This window comes from Balearica regulorum, unplaced genomic scaffold (genome assembly GCF_011004875.1).
Source record: "Balearica regulorum gibbericeps isolate bBalReg1 unplaced genomic scaffold, bBalReg1.pri S35, whole genome shotgun sequence".
Taxonomy (NCBI): Eukaryota; Metazoa; Chordata; class Aves; order Gruiformes; family Gruidae; genus Balearica; species Balearica regulorum.
Genome location: NW_022679028.1, coordinates 189584 through 206560, shown reverse-complemented (window position 1 = coordinate 206560; position 16977 = coordinate 189584). Strand labels below are relative to the sequence as shown.

The 16977-nt window shown below is 60.2% G+C and overlaps 2 protein-coding genes across 7 annotated transcripts; both read left to right on the top strand.

The window, feature by feature from the left end:
* The first annotated feature begins 348 nt into the window (after positions 1 to 348).
* On the top strand, positions 349 to 7321 carry SALL2 (spalt like transcription factor 2). 6 transcript variants are annotated; one of them, XM_075741351.1, is made up of 4 exons: positions 349 to 440; positions 3717 to 4990; positions 5033 to 6004; positions 6923 to 7206. In XM_075741351.1, the coding sequence occupies exons 1-4, from the start codon at positions 389 to 391 to the stop codon at positions 7172 to 7174; spliced, it is 2550 nt and encodes an 849-aa protein (XP_075597466.1). In that variant the 5' UTR covers positions 349 to 388; the 3' UTR covers positions 7175 to 7206. The 6 variants fall into 6 exon arrangements, with proteins under 6 accessions (XP_075597466.1, XP_075597470.1, XP_075597469.1 ...); XM_075741355.1 differs by having other exon boundaries at positions 350 to 440; positions 3717 to 4562; positions 4665 to 6004; positions 6923 to 7205; XM_075741354.1 differs by having other exon boundaries at positions 350 to 440; positions 3717 to 4708; positions 4769 to 6004; positions 6923 to 7205.
* Positions 7322 to 7658: 337 nt separating this feature from the next.
* On the top strand, positions 7659 to 16973 carry METTL3 (methyltransferase 3, N6-adenosine-methyltransferase complex catalytic subunit). Its single transcript, XM_075741359.1, has 11 exons — positions 7659 to 7867; positions 8520 to 8740; positions 9584 to 9979; positions 10409 to 10584; positions 11966 to 12191; positions 13871 to 14058; positions 14973 to 15011; positions 15130 to 15238; positions 16402 to 16467; positions 16565 to 16677; positions 16789 to 16973. The coding sequence occupies exons 1-11, from the start codon at positions 7774 to 7776 to the stop codon at positions 16898 to 16900; spliced, it is 1740 nt and encodes a 579-aa protein (XP_075597474.1). The 5' UTR covers positions 7659 to 7773; the 3' UTR covers positions 16901 to 16973.
* The last annotated feature ends 4 nt before the right edge of the window (positions 16974 to 16977 follow it).

Sequence of the window (16977 nt, the reverse complement as noted above, 5' to 3'; positions counted from 1 at the left end):
GCCTCGGGGGGGGGGAACTAGGCCTCGGGGGGGGGGGGGCAACAACACGACCCCCCCCCCCCCCAAAAAAAAACCCCTTAAAGCCCCCCAAAAATGAGCCCACCCCCCCCTCAGGAGCTGAAGGAGGGGGGGAAGGGGTTAAAATGGGGGAAAAAAAGGCGGTTTGGGGACAGAAACCAAGGTTTTATGTTAAAAGAGGAGGGAGGAGGAAAAGGGGGGGGGGGGGGGGGCGTGTCCCTGGTGGGGCCCCGTTTTGGGGGGCTCGGGGACGGGGAGAGGGAAGTTTTGGGGTGTCCCCCCCCCCTACTTTATTTTTGTCCTCGTCCCCCCCTTTCTTTGTCACTGGGACCCCCCCAAAAAAATAAAAAATTGGGGGGGGGGGGGGGGAATGCCTCGTCGCAAGCAGCAGCAGCCGCAGCAGCTCTTGGGCTCCGATCAAGGTATTAAAATATATTTTTTTTGGGGGGGGGGTGTGGAAGATTTTGGGGGGTCCCCGAGATTTTGGGGGGTGTCCCACCCCCCCCCCCGAGATTTGGGGAGAAGGGGTTGTGGGGAGGGGGGGGAACACCCCAAAAAATGAGGTTGGGGAGGGGGGAGGATGGAGGAGGGGGAACTTCCCCCCGTCCTTGAAGTGATGGGGATCCCCCCCCCCCCAAAATTAAAGAGGGGTGCCCCTAATTAAAGGGGGGGGTGTCCCCCCAAATTTAGGAGGGGGTGTCCCCCCCCCCCCCCAAATTTATCAGGTTAATAAAATATAAAAGAAACTGGAGCGGAAAGGTGTCAGGAGGGAGGGAAAGTTCCTCGGGACATCCCCCCCCCCCCCCCAAATCCCATCAGGGCCCCCCCAAACCCCCTCAACCCCCCCAAAACCCTTCTCAGGGACCCCCAAACCTTCTCACAGCCCCTCCCGATCCCCCCCCAAAATCCCCTCAGAGCCCCCCCAAAACCCCCTCGGCCCCCCCAAACCCCCTCAGAGCCCCCCCAAACTCCCTCAGCCCCTGCCAAAGCCTCTCAGGGACCCCCAAAACTCCCTCAGAACCTCCCCATAACCCCCCAAAAACCCCCTCAGAGCCCCCCCAAACCCCCCAAAAAAACCCCTCAGGCCCCCCAAACCCCCTCAGAGCCCCCCCAAACCCCCCCAAAAACCCCCTCAGCCCCCCCAAACCCCCTCACAACCCCCCCAAACCCACTTACAGCCCCCCCAAACCTCCTCAGGGACCCTCAAACCCCCTCAGAGCCTCCCCAACCCCCCCCCAAAACCCCCTCAGGCTCCCCAAACCCCCTCACAGCCCCCCCAAACCCCCTCAGAGCCCCCCCAAACTCCCCCAAAAAAACCCCCTCAGGCCCCCCAAACCCCCTCACAGCCCCCCCAAACCCCCCCAAAAACCCCCTCACAGCCCCCCCAAACCCCCTCACAGCCCCCCCAAACCCCCTCAGAGCCCCCCCAAACTCCCCCCAAAAAACCCTCAGGCCCCCCAAATCCCCTCAGAGCCCCTCCAAATCCCCTCAGAGCCCCCCCAAACCCCCTCAGGGACCCCCCAAAACCCCCTCAAGCCCCCCCCAAACTCCCTGAAGCCCCCCCTAAAACCCCCTCAGGGACCCCCCAAACCCTGTCAGAGCCCCCCCAAACTTTCTCAGGGACCCCCCCAGATCCCCCTAAACCTCCCCAGGGTCCCCCCAAACCCCCTCAGGGACCCCTAAACCCCCTCAGGGACCCCCCCCCCCCCCAAATCCCCGCCAGCCCCCCCAAACCCCCTATACCGGCAGCTACCCCAAAACCAGGCGAGGAAATTTCGGGGCGGCCAGTCCCAAATTCCCCCTTTTTTCACCCCGTTTCCTTCGTGCGGTTGCACGAAGGGCGGAGGTGGGGGGGGAGGGCGGGGGGGGGGTGTCCCCCAAAATCCTCACCCCCCCACCCCCCTGGTATGACATCACTCCTAGCGTGACACCGCCATCACCCCCCCCCCCTCCTTTTTTACATCACGACCCAGCGCCTCCCCCTCCCCCCCCCCTTTGATTACGTCACGATTTAGGGGGGGCCCCCCCCCCTCCCCCACATCCGCCTTCATCCCCTCCTCTTCCTCCCAGAGCTGATTTTTGGGGGGGGGGGGGGGGGGGGGGGGATCCCCCATAACCATGGCTGAGCCGGGAGGTGGGTGACGGACGGCCGAGCCCGCGGCCTAGGCCGCTCCTTCCCGCGTCTATACGTCCGTCTATACATCCATCTATACATCCATCTATACGTCCATCCATCCATCCATCCCGTCCCCCCGCCGTCCCCCGTCTGTCCGTCTTTCACGGGGGGGGGGGGGGGGGGAGGTTTTGGGGGGAAAAATGGGGATTTTGGGGACGGGAGTGGGGATTTTGGGAGGGAAAAGGGTTTTGGGGGGAAAACTGGGGATTTTGGGGATGTTAGTGGGGATTTTGGGAGGGAAAAGGGTTTTGGGGGGAAAACTGGGGATTTTGGGGATGTTAGTGGGGATTTTGAGGGGGGAGAATGAGGGTTTGGGGGAGGGAAAAGGGTTTTGGGGGGGAAAATGGGGATTTTGGGGATGTTAGTGGGGATTTTGGGAGGGAAAAGGGTTTTGGGGGGAAAACTGGGGATTTTGGGGATGTTAATGGGGATTTTGAGGGGGGAGAATGAGGGTTTGGGGGAGGGAAAAGGGGTTTGGGGGGGAAAACGGGGATTTGGGGGGGTAATGGGGATTTTGGGGGGGAGAATGAGGGTTTGGGGGAGGGAAAAGGGGTTTGGGGGAAAAAATGGGGATTTTGGGGGGGTAATGGGGATTTTGGGGGGAGAATGGGGATTTGGGGGGGGAGAATGGGGATTTGGGGGAGGGAAAAGGGTTTTGGGGGAAAAAATGGGGATTTTGGGGGGGTAATGGGGATTTTGGGGGGAGAATGGGGATTTGGGGGGGGAGAATGGGGCTTTGGGGGAGGGAAAAGGATTTTTGGGGGGAAAAACGGGGATTTTGGGGATGTTAATGGGGATTTTGGAGGAGGGAAAAGGATTTTGGGGGGAAAAATGGGAATTTTGGGGAGCAATGGGGATTTTGGAGGAGGGAAAAAGATTTTGGGGGGAAAAACGGGGATTTTGGGGATGTTAATGGGGATTTTGGGGGAGGGAAAAGGATTTTTGGGGGAAAACCAGGGATTTGGGGGACGGTAACAGGGATTTGGGGGGGCTAATGGGGATTTTTGGGGGGCTAATGGGGATTTTGGGGAGAGTTCACGATTTTGGGGGGGGTGACGGGGATTTTGGGGGGGATAACGGGGATTTTTGGGGAGGGATAAGGATTTTAGGGGGATAATGGGGATTTTGGGGGGATAATGGGGATTTTTGGGGGGAGATAATGGTGATTTTGGGGGGCTGCAGGGCAGGGAGGCCCTGGGGCATTTTTGGGGGGTGGATAACGGTGATTTGGGGGGGGATAACGGTGATTTGGGGGGGGATAATGGTGATTTTTGGGGGGATAACAATGATTTTGGGGGGATAATGGTGATTTTGGGGGGGATAACAATGATTTTGGGGGGATAATGGTGATTTTGGGGGGGATAACGGTGATTTTGGGGGGATAATGTTGATTTGGGGGGGGGGGCAGGCTTCCCGGTGGGACGTCCTTGGGCTTACGGGAGAGGATTTTGGGGTACAACGCCTGATTTTTGGGGGTCCGGCGGGGTGGGTGTGGGGGGGTCCCCTTTCTTTCCTCCCTCAGGCTCCCCCGGCGCCGCCGCCGCCTCCTCTTCCCCCCGCGAAGGTCCCGTCGCCCCATCTTCCTCCTCTTCTTCCTCTTCCTCTTCCTCCCCGCCGGGCATGGATGCCGAAGCGGATCCCCAACCCTTTGGGGGTCCCCCTCAATCTGGGGGGGCCCCCCTCAACCTCCCCTTGATCCTGGAGGAGCTCCGGGTCCTCCAACAACGCCAACTCCACCAGATGCAGATGACGGAAGAGATTTGCCGCCAAGTTTTACTTTTGGGGACCCTGGAGCACCCCAAAACCTCGCTACCCCCTTTCGCCCCCAAAAACGACCCCCCAAAACCTCATTTTTTCCATCTTTTTCCTCCTTTCCCCGCCGCCACGCGTGGAATCAAAACCGAAACCCGTTCCGGCGTCGGCATCGCCGCCGGCGTCGCCGCTTTCCTCCCGGCTTTGGCCGGCGGATCTTCTCCGGGTCTTTTACGCCCCAAAAATATCGGGGGGGATCCGGGGACCCCCCGACACGAATGCGGTTTTTGCGGCAAAGCTTTCGGTAGCGACAGCGCCCGGCAAATCCATCTCCGGTCCCACACCGGCGAACGGCCGTACAAATGTAACGTCTGCGGTAACCGGTTCACCACCCGCGGTAATTTGAAGGTTCATTTCCACCGGCACCGCGAGAAGTACCCCCACGTCCAGATGAACCCCCATCCCGTACCCCAACATCTCGATTACCTCCTCCCGGCGCCGGCGGCCAGCCAACACCTCGCCGGCGCCGCCCAACATCTCGCCGGCGCCGCCCAACCGCTTGCCGGGGCCGCCCAACATCTCGCCGCGGTCAACCAAGTCAACGCAACCGCCCAACCTGTCAACGCCGCCGGTCAACAACTCACCGGGGCCGCCCAACACGTCACCGGGGCCGCCCAACAGCTCGCCGCGGTCAACCAAGTCAACGCAACCGCCCAACACGTCACCGGGGCTGCCCAACACGTCACCGGGGCCGCCCAACAGCTCGCCGCGGTCAACCAAGTCAACGCAACCGCTCAACACGTCACCGGGGCCGCCCAACACGTCACCGGGGCCGCCCAACAGCTCGCCGCGGTCAACCAAGTCAACGCAACCGCCCAACCTGTCAACGCCGCCGGTCAACACCTCACCGGGGCCACCCAACACCTCACCGGGGCCACCCAAGCCAACGCGACCGGCCAACCAGTCAACGCGGCCGCCCAACATCTCACCGCGGCCAACCAAGTCAACGCGACCGGCCAACCGGTCAACGCGGCCGCCCAACATCTCGCCGCGGCCGCCCAACCGCTCAACGCGGCCGCCCAACACCTCGCCGGCACCACCCAACTCAACGTAGCCACCCACCTTCTCACCGGGGCCACCCAACACCTCGCCGCGCCCGCCCAACACCTCACCGCCTTCCACAAGCTTCTCCTCTTGAAGACCACCGATGGAAGGTCCAAGGGCGGCGACGAAAACACCCCTCCCGGCAAACCCCCCGGTTGGGCGCTCTTGACCGGTCGTTTTAAGGGTTCCCCGCTTTTTTTGGAGACCCCGCCTTCGGAAACGTCGAAACTTCAACAACTGGTGGAAAAAATCGACCCCCCGAACCCTCCGTCATCATCGTCGTCGTCGTCGTCATCGTCGTCGTCATCGCCGGATCCGCCGCGTCATCAGTGCCCGCTTTGCCGGCGGGTGTTGAGTTGCCCGCGCGCTCTACGGTTGCATTTCGGCCAACACGGCGTAAATTCGGGGGGTTTTTTTTTGGGGGGCGTGGAACGCCCCTTTCGGTGTAAAGTTTGCGGGCGTTGCTTCACCACCCGCGGGAATTTGCGGGCGCATTTCGGGGGTCACCGGGGGGGTCCCCCGAATTCTTGCCCTCTCTGTCAGAAGAAGTTCACCAACGCCGTCAACCTCCAACATCACGTCCGGCTTCATTTAGGGGGTCAGCTAACGAACGGCGGGTTTCCCGCTCAGGTAATGGGGGGATCCCCCCGAAATGAGACTCGGGATCAACTAGGGGGGAACAAGGAAATAGGGGGGACCCCAAAAATAACGGGGAACCCCCCGGAAGAGGAAATATCGGAAGAGGAGGAAGAGGAAGAGGAGGAAGGATCGGCGGGGGGGCGCAGCCCGAAGAGGGACCCGCCGAGCGAGGAAGAGGAAGAGGAAGAGGAAGGGGGAAGGGGGGGAGGGCAGCCCCCCGAAAAGGCGGGGGACCCCGAAACGGAGGAGGAAGGAGGAGGAGGAGGAAGAGGAAGGGAGGAAGGCAAGGACACGGACGAGGGGGCGAGGAAGCAGGTAAAAAGGGGGGGGGAAGGGGGATTTGGGGGGGGGAAATGGGATTTTGGGGGGGAAAGGGGCTTTTTTTGGGGGAAAAGGGGGATTTTTTTGGGGAAAAGGGGGATTTGGGGAGGAAAAGGGGTTTTTTTGGGGGAAAAGGGGGATTTTTTGGGGAGGAAAGGGGGATTTGGGGGGGAAAAGGGGGTTTTTGGGGGGGAAAAGGGGGATTTTTTGGGGAGGAAAGGGGGATTTTGGGCGGCGGAAGGGGGATTTGGGGGGAAAGGGTTTTTTGGGGGAAAAGAGTTTTTTTTGGGGAAAAGGGGGGTTTGGGGGAAAAGGGGGGTTTGGGGGGAAAGGGGGATTTTGGGGGGAAAGGTGTTTTTGGGGGGAAAAGGGGAGTTTTGGGGGAAAAAGGGGGGTTTGGGGGGAAAAGGGGGATTTTGGGGGGGAATGGGGATTTTTTCGCGGAAAAGGGGCTTTTTTGGGGGAGGAAAAGGGTGGGGGTTGGGGAAAAGGGTTTTTTTGGGGGGAAAGGAATTTTTTGGGGAAAAGGGGCTTTTTTGGGGGGAAGGGTTTTTTGGGGGGGAGGAAAAGGGGGTATTTTGGGGGGAAAGGGGCTTTTTTTGGGGGGAAGGGGTTTTGAGAAAAGGGGGTTTGGGGGGAAAGGGGCTTTTTTTGGGGGGAAAGGGTGTGTTTTTTGGGGAAAAGGGTTTTTTTTGGGGGGGGAAAGGGAGTTTGGGGGAAAAGGAGGACTTGGGGGGGAAAGGGTTTTTTTGGGGGGGAAAGGAGTTTTTTTGAGGAAAAGGGGTTTTTTTTTAGGGGGGGAAAAGGGGGTTTGGGAAGGAGAAGGGGTTTTTTTTGGGGGGGAAAGGGGTGTTTTCGGTGTGCCTCACCCCCCAGACATTGACACCCCCCCCCCATTTTTTTTCCCCCCAGGTCCCCCCAAAATGGAGCCCGCCCCCCTCAGCCGGTATCAAACCCCTCCAAATCCCGCGGGGGGTTGGTAAAGGGGGTCCCTTGGCTTTCTGGAACCGGTGCCCCCCCTTATTTTCCGGGCCCCCCCCAAAAAATAAACGGGGGGACCCCAAAAACACACCGACCCCCCGCTCCGCAACGACCCAAGAAGAAGGGGGGGATGCGGCCGCCGGTGAGGGAGACCCCGAAAAACAGGGGGAGGCGGAGAAGTAGTTTAATTAGTTGGAGGGGAGGGGGAAATTGGGGGGGGGACACCCCGAAACCAGCCCCCCCTGCACCCCAAAAGACCCCCCCGAACCCCCCCAAAATTGCGCCTCTCCCGGTAGCGTAGGCCTATTAAAGCTGTTTGCTGACCCCCCCCTCCCCGCTCTGAGTCCTGTGTGTGATTTGGGGGTCGAAGTGGGGCGGGGGAGGAGAAGGGATTTTGGGGGGGATTTTCCCCAAAAAAGGGGTGCCCCCCCCCTCCCCCCCAAAATCTGCCAGGGCACAAGATGGCGGCGGGAGCCCTCAACAAAGATGGCGGCGGTTGCCATAGCGCCGAGATGGCGGCGGTTGCCATGGCGCCAGCGCTCAAAATGGCGGCGGTTACCATGGCACCCGCCCGAGGCGGAAGGGAAGTGCCAGCCCTCAAGATGGCGCCGGCTTACCGAAGCGCCCGTTTACGCTTTCGGCGCCCTCATTCAAAATGGCGTGGGCGGCTTCGAGAGGTTTCGGGTGAACTTCCGGTTCCGGGTGAAAGGAGGCGGCGGGGCCTAGCGGCGGTGGATCCCGGCGGTTCCCCGGTATCGGCGGTTCCCGGTGTCGGTGGGATCATGTCGGATACGTGGAGCTCCATCCAGGCCCATAAGAAGCAGCTGGACTCGCTGAGGGAGCGGCTGCAGCGGCGGAGGAAGCAGGATCCGCTGGGTGATGGCGCGGCAGGGGGGGTTTGGCGGGGGGGGGGGGGGGGGCGGGGGTCAAGGGTTAATGAGGGGTCAGGGGTTAATGAGGGAGGGGTCAGGGGTTAATGAGGGGTCAGGGGTTAATGAGGGGTCAGGGGGTGGTTTTGGGGGGGTCAGGGGTTAATGGGAGGGTCGGGGTTAATGAGGGGGTCAGGGGTTATGGGGGTCAGGGGGTTAAAGGTCAAGGGTTACTGGGGGTCAGGGGTTAACGAGGGGGTCAGGGGTTAAGGGGTCAGGGGTTAAGGGGGTCAGGGGGTTAAAGGTCAAGGGTTAACGAGGGGCTCAGGGGTTAACGAGGGGGTCAGGGGTTATGGGGGTCAGGGGGTTAAAGGTCAAGGGTTAACGAGGGGCTCAGGGGTTAACGAGGGGGTCAGGGGTTAAGGAGGTCAGGGGTTTAAAGGTCAAGGGTTAACGAGGGGCTCAGGGGTTAACGAGGGGCTCACGGGTTAACGAGGGGCTCAGGGGGGTTACCGGAGGGGTCAGGGGTCAAGGCGAAGGTCAGAGTTCAGGGGTTCACCGCCCTCCCCTCCCCTCCCCCGCAGACCCCTCCCACACGGCCCCTCCCCCCACCCCCCCCACCCCCACCCCGGGTTCCCTGCCCCCTCCGGGCGGGGGAGGGGCGTCATCCCTCACCCCCGGGACGGCGGGAACGCCGGCGACCTCATCGACCGCCGCCGCCGCCGCCGCCTCGGCGTCCTCCTTCTCCTCCTCGTCGTCGTCGCCGCTGCCGCCGGCCGCCAGCGACCGCGCCCTCGAGCGCCGCCTCCTCCTCCACCTCGCCGACCTCGCCCTGCCCCTCCCCACCGACGCCCTCGCCATCTGCCGCGCCATCGCCACCGTAAGCCCCGCCCCCACGCGCCTCTTACCTCACGCGCGCCTCTTACCTCACACCTTTTACCTCATGCGCGTCTTAGCTCGCGCGCCTCTTACCTTGCGCGCCTCTTAGCTCACACGCCTTTTACCTCACGCCTTACCTCGCGCCTTTTGCCTCATGCCTTAGCTCACACCTTAGCTCACGCGCCTTTTACCTCACACACCTCTTATCTCGCGTCTCTTACCTCACGCGTCTCTTACCTCGCGCCTTTTACCTCACACACCTCTTATCTCGCGTCTCTTACCTCACGCGTCTCTTACCTCGCGCCTTTTACCTCACACACCTCTTATCTCGCGTCTCTTACCTCACGCGTCTCTTACCTCGCGCCTTTTACCTCACACACCTCTTATCTCGCGTCTCTTACCTCACGCGTCTCTTACCTCACGCCTTTTACCTCACGCCTCTCACCTCGCGTCTCACCTTGCACCTCTTACCTCACGCCTCTTACCTCGCGCGCCTCTTACCTCACGCCTCTTACCTCACGCCTCTTACCTCACACGCCTTTTGCCTCACGCCTTACCTCACGCCTCTTACCTCACACCTTAGCTCGCGCGCCTCTTACCTCGCGCGCCTCTTACCTCGCGTGCCTCTTACCTCACGCCTTACCTCGCGCCTCTTACCTCACACCTTAGCTCACGCGCCTCCTACCTCACGCGCCTCCTACCTCACGCGCCTCTTACCTCACGCGCCTCTTACCTCACGCCTCTTACCTCACGCCTCTCACCTCGCGCGCCTCTTACCTTGCGCGCCTCTTACCTCGCGCGCCTCTTACCTCACACGACGCCCTCCTCTCCTCGCCGCGACCAGCCCGACGCCCCCGTCGCGCGCGGCGGCGTGGAGAGCTTGCTGGAGAAGTTCGCGGCGCAGGAGCTGATCGAGGTGAGGAGGGGGTTGCTCCAAGACGACCCGTCGCAACCGACGCTGGTGACCTACGCCGATCACTCCAAACTCTCCGCCATGATCGGCGCCGTGACGGAAAACGGAGGGATTCAACTCAAAAACGGGGCGGGGAAGAAAAGGAGAGCGGACCAGGACGGCGGAGGGACGGCGGCGACGGCGGCGGCGACGACGGCGGCGGCGGCGGGAGGGGGCGAGGCGGGGAAGGAAACGGCGAAGAAGTCGCGGAAGCAGGCGTCCGACGTGGACCTGGAGATCGAGAGTTTGCTGAGTCAGCAGTCCACCAAGGAGCAGCAGAGCAAAAAGGTGTGTGTGTGGGGTGTGGGTGGGGGGGGAAACATGGCGGCCATGGGTGGTCCTCAAGGGGTTGAGGTCCCACCGAGGAGAAGAAGATGGTGGTTTCACCCCAAAAATGGTGAAGAACACACTTGGGTGTTCCTCAAAGGGTTGAGGTCGTGGAGGCCCAACCAAGGAAGATGGTGGGTGCACCCTGAAAATGGTGGAGGACACCCATGGGTGTTCCTCAGAGGGTTGAGGTTCCACCGAGGAGAAGAAGGTGGTTTCACCCCAAAAATGGTGGAGGACACAGCTGGGTGTCCCTCAGAGGGTTGAGTTTTTGAGGTCCCACCAAGGAGGAGAAGGCGGTTTCACCCCAAACATGGGACCCAGGTGTCCCCAGGAGGGTCGGGGGGGGTTTTGGGGTCACCCTGGCTGAGATGTCCACCTCGCCCCCAGGTCAGTCAGGAGATCCTGGAGCTGCTCAACACCACCACGGCCAAGGAGCAGTCCATCGTGGAGAAGTTTCGGTCGCGGGGTCGGGCCCAGGTCCAGGAGTTCTGCGACCACGGCACCAAGGAGGAGTGCGTGAAGGCCACCGGCGCCGACCGGCCGTGCCGAAAGCTCCACTTCCGGTCAGTCTGGCGCACCGTGGTCTTCCTCCACCTATCTCCTCGCCTTCTTCATCCATCCCATGGTCTTCCTCTACCCATCCCATACTCTTCGTCCATACATCCCACCTTCTTCATCCATCCCAACTTCTCCTTCCTCCATTCCATGGTCTTCATCCATCTCCTCACCTTTTTCTCCATCCACCCCATGGTCTTCATCCATCCATCCATCCCGTGGTCTTCTTTCATCCTTATCCTCACTTTCTTCATCCATCCCACGGTCTTCATCCATCTCCTCATGTTCTTCATCCGTCCCATGGTCTCCCTCCATCCCACCTTCTTCTGCCTCCATCCCATGGTCTTCCTCCATCCCACCTTCCCCTCCCTCCGTCCCACCCCCTCCTTCCTCCATCCCGTGGTCTCCCTCTGTCCCACCTTCTCCTCCGTCCATCCCACCTTCTTCTTCATTTATCCCATGGTCTTCCTCTGTCCCACCTTCTCCTTCCTCCGTCCCATGGTCTTTCTTCATCCCACCTTCTTCTCCCTCCATCCCATGGTCTTCCTCCATCCCACCTTCTCCTCCCTCCACCCCACCTCCTCCTTCTCCCTCCACCCCTGATCTTCATCCCACCTCCTCCTTCCTCCATCCCACGGTCTCCATCCGTCCCACCTTCCTCTCCATCCGTCCCATGGTCTTTCTCCATCCCACCTTCTTCTTCCTCCATCCCACCTTCTCCATCCATCCCATGGTCTTCCTCCATCCCACCTCCTCCTTCTCCCTCCACCCCCCGATCTTCATCCCACCTCTTCCTTCCTCCATCCCACGGTCTCCATCCGTCCCACCTTCCTCTCCATCCGTCCCATGGTCTTTCTCCATCCCACCTCCTCCTTCCTCCATCCCATGGTCTTCCTCCATCCCACCTTCTCCTCCCTCCACCCCACCTCCTCCTTCTCCCTCCACCCCCCGATCTTCATCCCACCTCCTCCTTCCTCCATCCCACCTTCTCTTCTCTCCATCCCACCTTCTCCTCTCTCCGTCCCACCTTCTCCTTCCTCCATCCCACCTTCTCCTTCCTCCATCCCACCTTCTTCTTCCTCCATCCCACCTTCTCCATCCATCCCATGGTCTTCCTCCATCCCACCTCCTCCTTCCTCCATCCCACCTCCTCCTTCCTCCATCCCACCTTCTCCTTCCTCCATCCCACCTCCTCCTTCCTCCATCCCACCTCCTCCTTCCTCCACCCCACCTCCTCCTTCCTCCATCCCACCTCCTCCTTCCTCCATCCCACCTCCTCCTTCCTCCATCCCACCTTCTCCTCCCTCCACCCCACCTCCTCCTTCTCCCTCCACCCCCCGATCTTCACCCCACCTCCTCCTTCCTCCGCCCCGCCATCCCGCCCCGCAGCCGCATCATCAACAAGCACACCGACGAATCCCTGGGCGACTGCTCCTTCCTCAACACCTGCTTCCACATGGACACCTGCAAATACGTCCACTACGAGATCGACGCCTGTCCCGAGACCCCGCCCCGCACCCCGCCCCAGCCCCGCCCCCGCGACCGCAGCCCCACCCAGGACCTCGCACGCGCCGCGCCCTCCGACGCCGGCGCCGACCGCCTCTTCCCTCCTCAGGTAGCCGCCATTTTGTGTGAGGGGGTGTGTGGGGGTGTGTGTGTGGGGGGGGTGTGGGTTATCGCTGCCTGGTAAGGGCGTGTGCCTTATAAGGGCGTGTGCCTTATAAGGGCATGTGCCTTATAAGGGCGTGTGCCTTATACGGGCGTTGTCCTTATATGGGTGTTTTCCTTATATGGGTGTTTTCCTAATAAGGGCGTGTGGCTTATAAGGGCTTTTGCCTTATAAGGGCGTGGGGGGTTTCGATGGAGGGGGTGGGTTATTGATGGGCTCAGGGGGGGTTTTTTTTGGGGAGGGGGCGGGTTTTTTGGGGTTTTTTGAGGGGGTGGGGTTTTTTGGAGGGGGTGGGGTTATTTTTGAGGGGGGGATTATTTGTGGAGGGGGCGGGGCTTTTTGGAGGGGCGGGGTTTTTTTTGGGGGGGTGGGGTTTTTTTTGGGGGGTGGGGTTTTTTTTGGGGGGGTGGGGGTTTTTTTGGGGGAGTGTGACTTTTCTGAGGGGTTTTTAGGGAGGGGGTGGGGTTTTTTGGGGGGTGGGGGGTTATTTTTTTGGGGGGGCAGCGTTATATTTTGGGGGAGCGGGGTTATTTTGGGGGGCGGGGTTTTTATGGAGGGGGCGTGGCTTCTCGAGGGGGTTTTTAGGGAGGTGGGTTATTTATGGAGGGGGGCGTGGGGTTTTTTTTTGGGGGGCGCGGCTTTTTGGCGGGTTTTTTTATGGAGAAGGGGGTTTTTTGGGGGGGGCGCAGCTTTTTGGCAGGTTTTTTTTATAGAAAAGGCGTTTTTTTGGGAGGGGACGCGGCTTTTTGGCAGGTTTTTTTATAGAGAAGGGGTTTTTTTTGGGGGGGGTGCGGCTTTTTGGTGGGTTTTTTCTATGGAGAAGGGTTTTTTTTTGGGGGGCGCGGCTTTTTGGCGGGTTTTTTTTATAGAAAAGGTGTTTTTTTGGGGGGGCGCGGCTTTTTGGCGGGTTTTTTTTATAGAAAAGTTGTTTTTTTGGGAGGGGGCGCAGCTTTTTGGCGGGTTTTTTTATAGAAAAGGTGTTTTTTTGGGAGGGGGCGCAGCTTTTTGGCAGGGTTTTTTTATAGAAAAGGTGTTTTTTTGGGAGGGGGTGCAGCTTTTTGGCGGGTTTTTTTATAGAAAAGGTGTTTTTTTGGGAGGGGGCGCAGCTTTTTGGCAGGTTTTTTTATAGAAAAGGGTTTTTTTTGGGAGGGGGCGCAGCTTTTTGGCGAGTTTTTTTATAGAAAAGGTGTTTTTTTGGGAGGGGGCGCAGCTTTTTGGTGGGGTTTTTTTATAGAAAAGGTGTTTTTTTGGGAGGGGGCGCAGCTTTTTGGTGGGTTTTTTTTATAGAAAAGTTGTTTTTTTGGGAGGGGGCACAGCTTTTTGGCAGGTTCTTTTATAGAAAAGGGGTTTTTTTTGGGGGGGGCGCAGCTTTTTGGCGAGTTTTTTTATAGAGAAGGTGGTTTTTTTTGGGGCGCGGGTTTTTGGCGTGTTTTTTTTATGGAGAAGTGGGTTTTTTTGGGAGGAGCGCAGCTTTTTGGCGGGTTTTTTTTATAGAAAAGGCGTTTTTTTGGGAGGGGGCGCAGCTTTTTGGCAGGTTTTTTTATAGAAAAGGGTTTTTTTTGGGGGGGGCGGCTCTGGTGGGTGACCCGATGCGTTTTTTCCCCCCCCCCGCCCCTCTCCCGCAGTGGATCTGCTGCGACATCCGTTACCTGGACGTCAGCATCCTGGGGAAATTCGCCGTGGTGATGGCCGACCCGCCCTGGGACATCCACATGGAGCTGCCCTACGGCACGCTCACCGACGACGAGATGCGACGCCTCAACATCCCCGTGCTGCAGGACGACGGGTTCCTCTTCCTATGGGTCACCGGCAGGTCCTGCCACGCCCCCTTAAGCCACGCCCCCCTTAAGCCACGCCCCACTTAGCCCCACCCCCTTTTAGCCACGCCCCCTTTATGCCCTGCCTGGTTCTGCCAAACCCCCTCAGGGCCCCCCCCAAAACCCCCCTGAGCCCCCCCAAACCCCCTCAGGGCCCCCCCAAATCCCCCCCCCAACTCCCTCTGTGCCCCCAAATCACCCTCAGAGCCCCCCCAACCCCCCCTCAGGGGCCCCCCAAAACCTCTCAGGGCCCCCCCATACCCCCAAAAACCCCCCATGTGCCCCCCAAAAGCCCTCAGGGCCCTCCCAAATCCCCCTCAGAGTTCCCCTGAGCCCCCCAAATCCCCCCAACCCCCCCCCCCGTGCCCCCCAAATCCCCCTCATGGCCCCCCTGAGCCCCCCCAAATCCCCCCTGTGCCCCCAAATCCCCCTCAGGGGCCCCCAAAACCCCCCATGTGCCCCCCAAATCCCCCTCAGGGGCCCCCCAAACCCCCCAAAACCCCCCATGTGCCCCCCAAATCCCCCTCAGGGCCCCCCCAAAACCCCCTCAGGGCCCCTCTTGAGCCCCCCCAAATCCCCCCAAACCCCCCCCCCAAACCCCTCCTGTGCCCCCAAACCCCCTCAGGGCCCCCCCCAAACCCCCCATGTGCCCCCCAAAACCCCTCAGGGCCCCCCCAAAACCCCCTCAGGGCCCCCCTGAGCCCCCCCAAACCCCCCCTGTGCCCCCCAAATCCCCCTCAGGGCCCCCCCAAAACCCCCTCAGGGCCCCCCTGAGCCCCCCCAAATCCCCCCAAACCCCCCCTGTGCCCCCCAAATCCCCCTCAGGGCCCCCCCAAACCCCCCCTGTGCCCCCCAAATCCCCTCAGCCCCCCCAAACCCCCCCTGACCCCCCCTTTTCCCCCCCCTCCAGGGCCATGGAGCTGGGCCGCGAGTGCCTGAACCTCTGGGGGTGAGTAACCCCCCCCCCAAAACCCCCCCCCCGTACCCCCAAAACCCCCCCGTACCCCAAACCCCCCCCCCCACCCCGTACCCCAAAAACCCCCTTAATTACCCCCCGCTTCGTTAAGGTACGAGCGGGTGGACGAGATAATTTGGGTGAAAACGAACCAATTGCAGCGAATCATCCGCACCGGCCGCACCGGCCACTGGCTCAACCACGGCAAAGAGCACTGCCTGGTATTTTGGGGGGGGGGGCCCCCCAAAAAACACACCCCACCCCCCCCAAAAAAACACCCAACCCTCCCCCACACCCCAACCCCGACCCCGCCGGCGCAAAACCCCCAAAACCGCCTGAATTCAGCCCAAAAAAACACCCCACCCCCCCCCAATTCTGCCCTGTGTTTGGGTTGTTGCCCCCGGGGGGGGGGGGGAATTTTGGGGGGCTGGGGGGGGTTTTGGGGGGGGCTGGGGGGGATTGGGGGGGCTGGGGTGATTTTTGGGGGGCTGGGGGGGGGATTTTGGGGGGTCTGGGGGGGAGCAGGGGGATTTTAGGGGGGGATTTTAGGGGGATTGGGGGGGCTGGGGGGGTTTGGGGGTGCTGGGGTGAATTTTGGGGGGCTGGGGGGGAATTTTGGGGGGGTTGGGGGGGTTTTAGGGTGATTTTTGGGGGGGGGCTGGGGGGGTTAGGGTGATTTTTGGGGGGGTCAGAGGGATTTTAGGGTGATTTTTGGGGGGGCTGGGGGGGTTTGGGGGGGCTGGGGTGAATTTTGGGGGGCTGGGGGAATTTTGGGGGGGTTGGGGGGGTTTTAGGGTGATTTTTGGGGGGGCTGGGGGGGTTTTGGGGGTGCTGGAGAGATTTTTGGGGGGCTGGGGGGATTTTTGGGGGGTCAGGGGGTTTTTAGGGTGATTTTTGGGGGGGCTGGGGGGTTTTAGGGTGATTTTTAGGGGGGCTGGGGGGGTTGGGGTGATTTTTGGGGGGGGTCGGGGGGATTTTAGGGTGATTTTTTTGGAGGGGCTGGGGGGTTTTGGGGTGCTGGGGTGATTTTTTTGGGGGGGCTGGGGGGGTTTTGGGGGTGCTGGAGGGATTTTTGGGGGGCTGGGGGGGATTTTTGGGGGGGTCAGGGGGGTTTTAGGGTGATTTTGGGGGGGTTTGGGGTGATTTTAAGGGGGGGTCAGGGGCTTTTAGGGTGATTTTTGGGGGGGCTGGGGGGGAACGGGGAGATTTTGGGGGGGCTGGGGGCATTTTTGGGGCGCTGGGGGCATTTTTTGGGGAGGGTTGGGGTCTTTTTGGGGGGGGTTTTGGGGTAATTTTGGGGGGATTTGGGGTCATTTTGGGGGGATTTGGGGTTTGTTTTTTTTTGGGGGGGGGTACCAGCACCCCCAAATCTCCCGCCCGGCAGGTGGGGGTGAAGGGGAACCCCCAGGGCTTCAACCGGGGTTTGGATTGTGACGTCATCGTGGCCGAGGTAAATTCTTTCCTTCCCTAAAAACGCCGATTTTTTTTTCCCCCCCCCCCAAAAAAATTTTTTTAAAAGCCCCAAAATCGCCGTTTTTCACCCCAAGGTTCGCTCCACCAGTCACAAACCCGACGAGATTTACGGGATGATCGAACGCCTCTCGCCCGGCACCCGCAAAATCGAACTTTTCGGGCGCCCCCACAACGTCCAACCCAATTGGTAACATTTTCCCCCCCAAAATTTTAAAGATTATTTAAATTTTTTCAGGTGTTTTCCTCAAATTTTGAGTTTTGAAAATTTTTTTTTTTGGAAATTTTTTTTATTTTCCAGGATTACTTTGGGGAACCAGCTGGACGGGATTCATCTCCTCGACCCCGACGTGGTGGCTCAGTTCAAGCAACATTATCCCGACGGCATCATCTCCAAACCCAAAAATATGTAACTTTTTTTGAGGAGAAATTACAGAAATTTTGGAATTTTTTTTCCAAAAAAGACGCGGTAATAAAAAAATAAAACCCA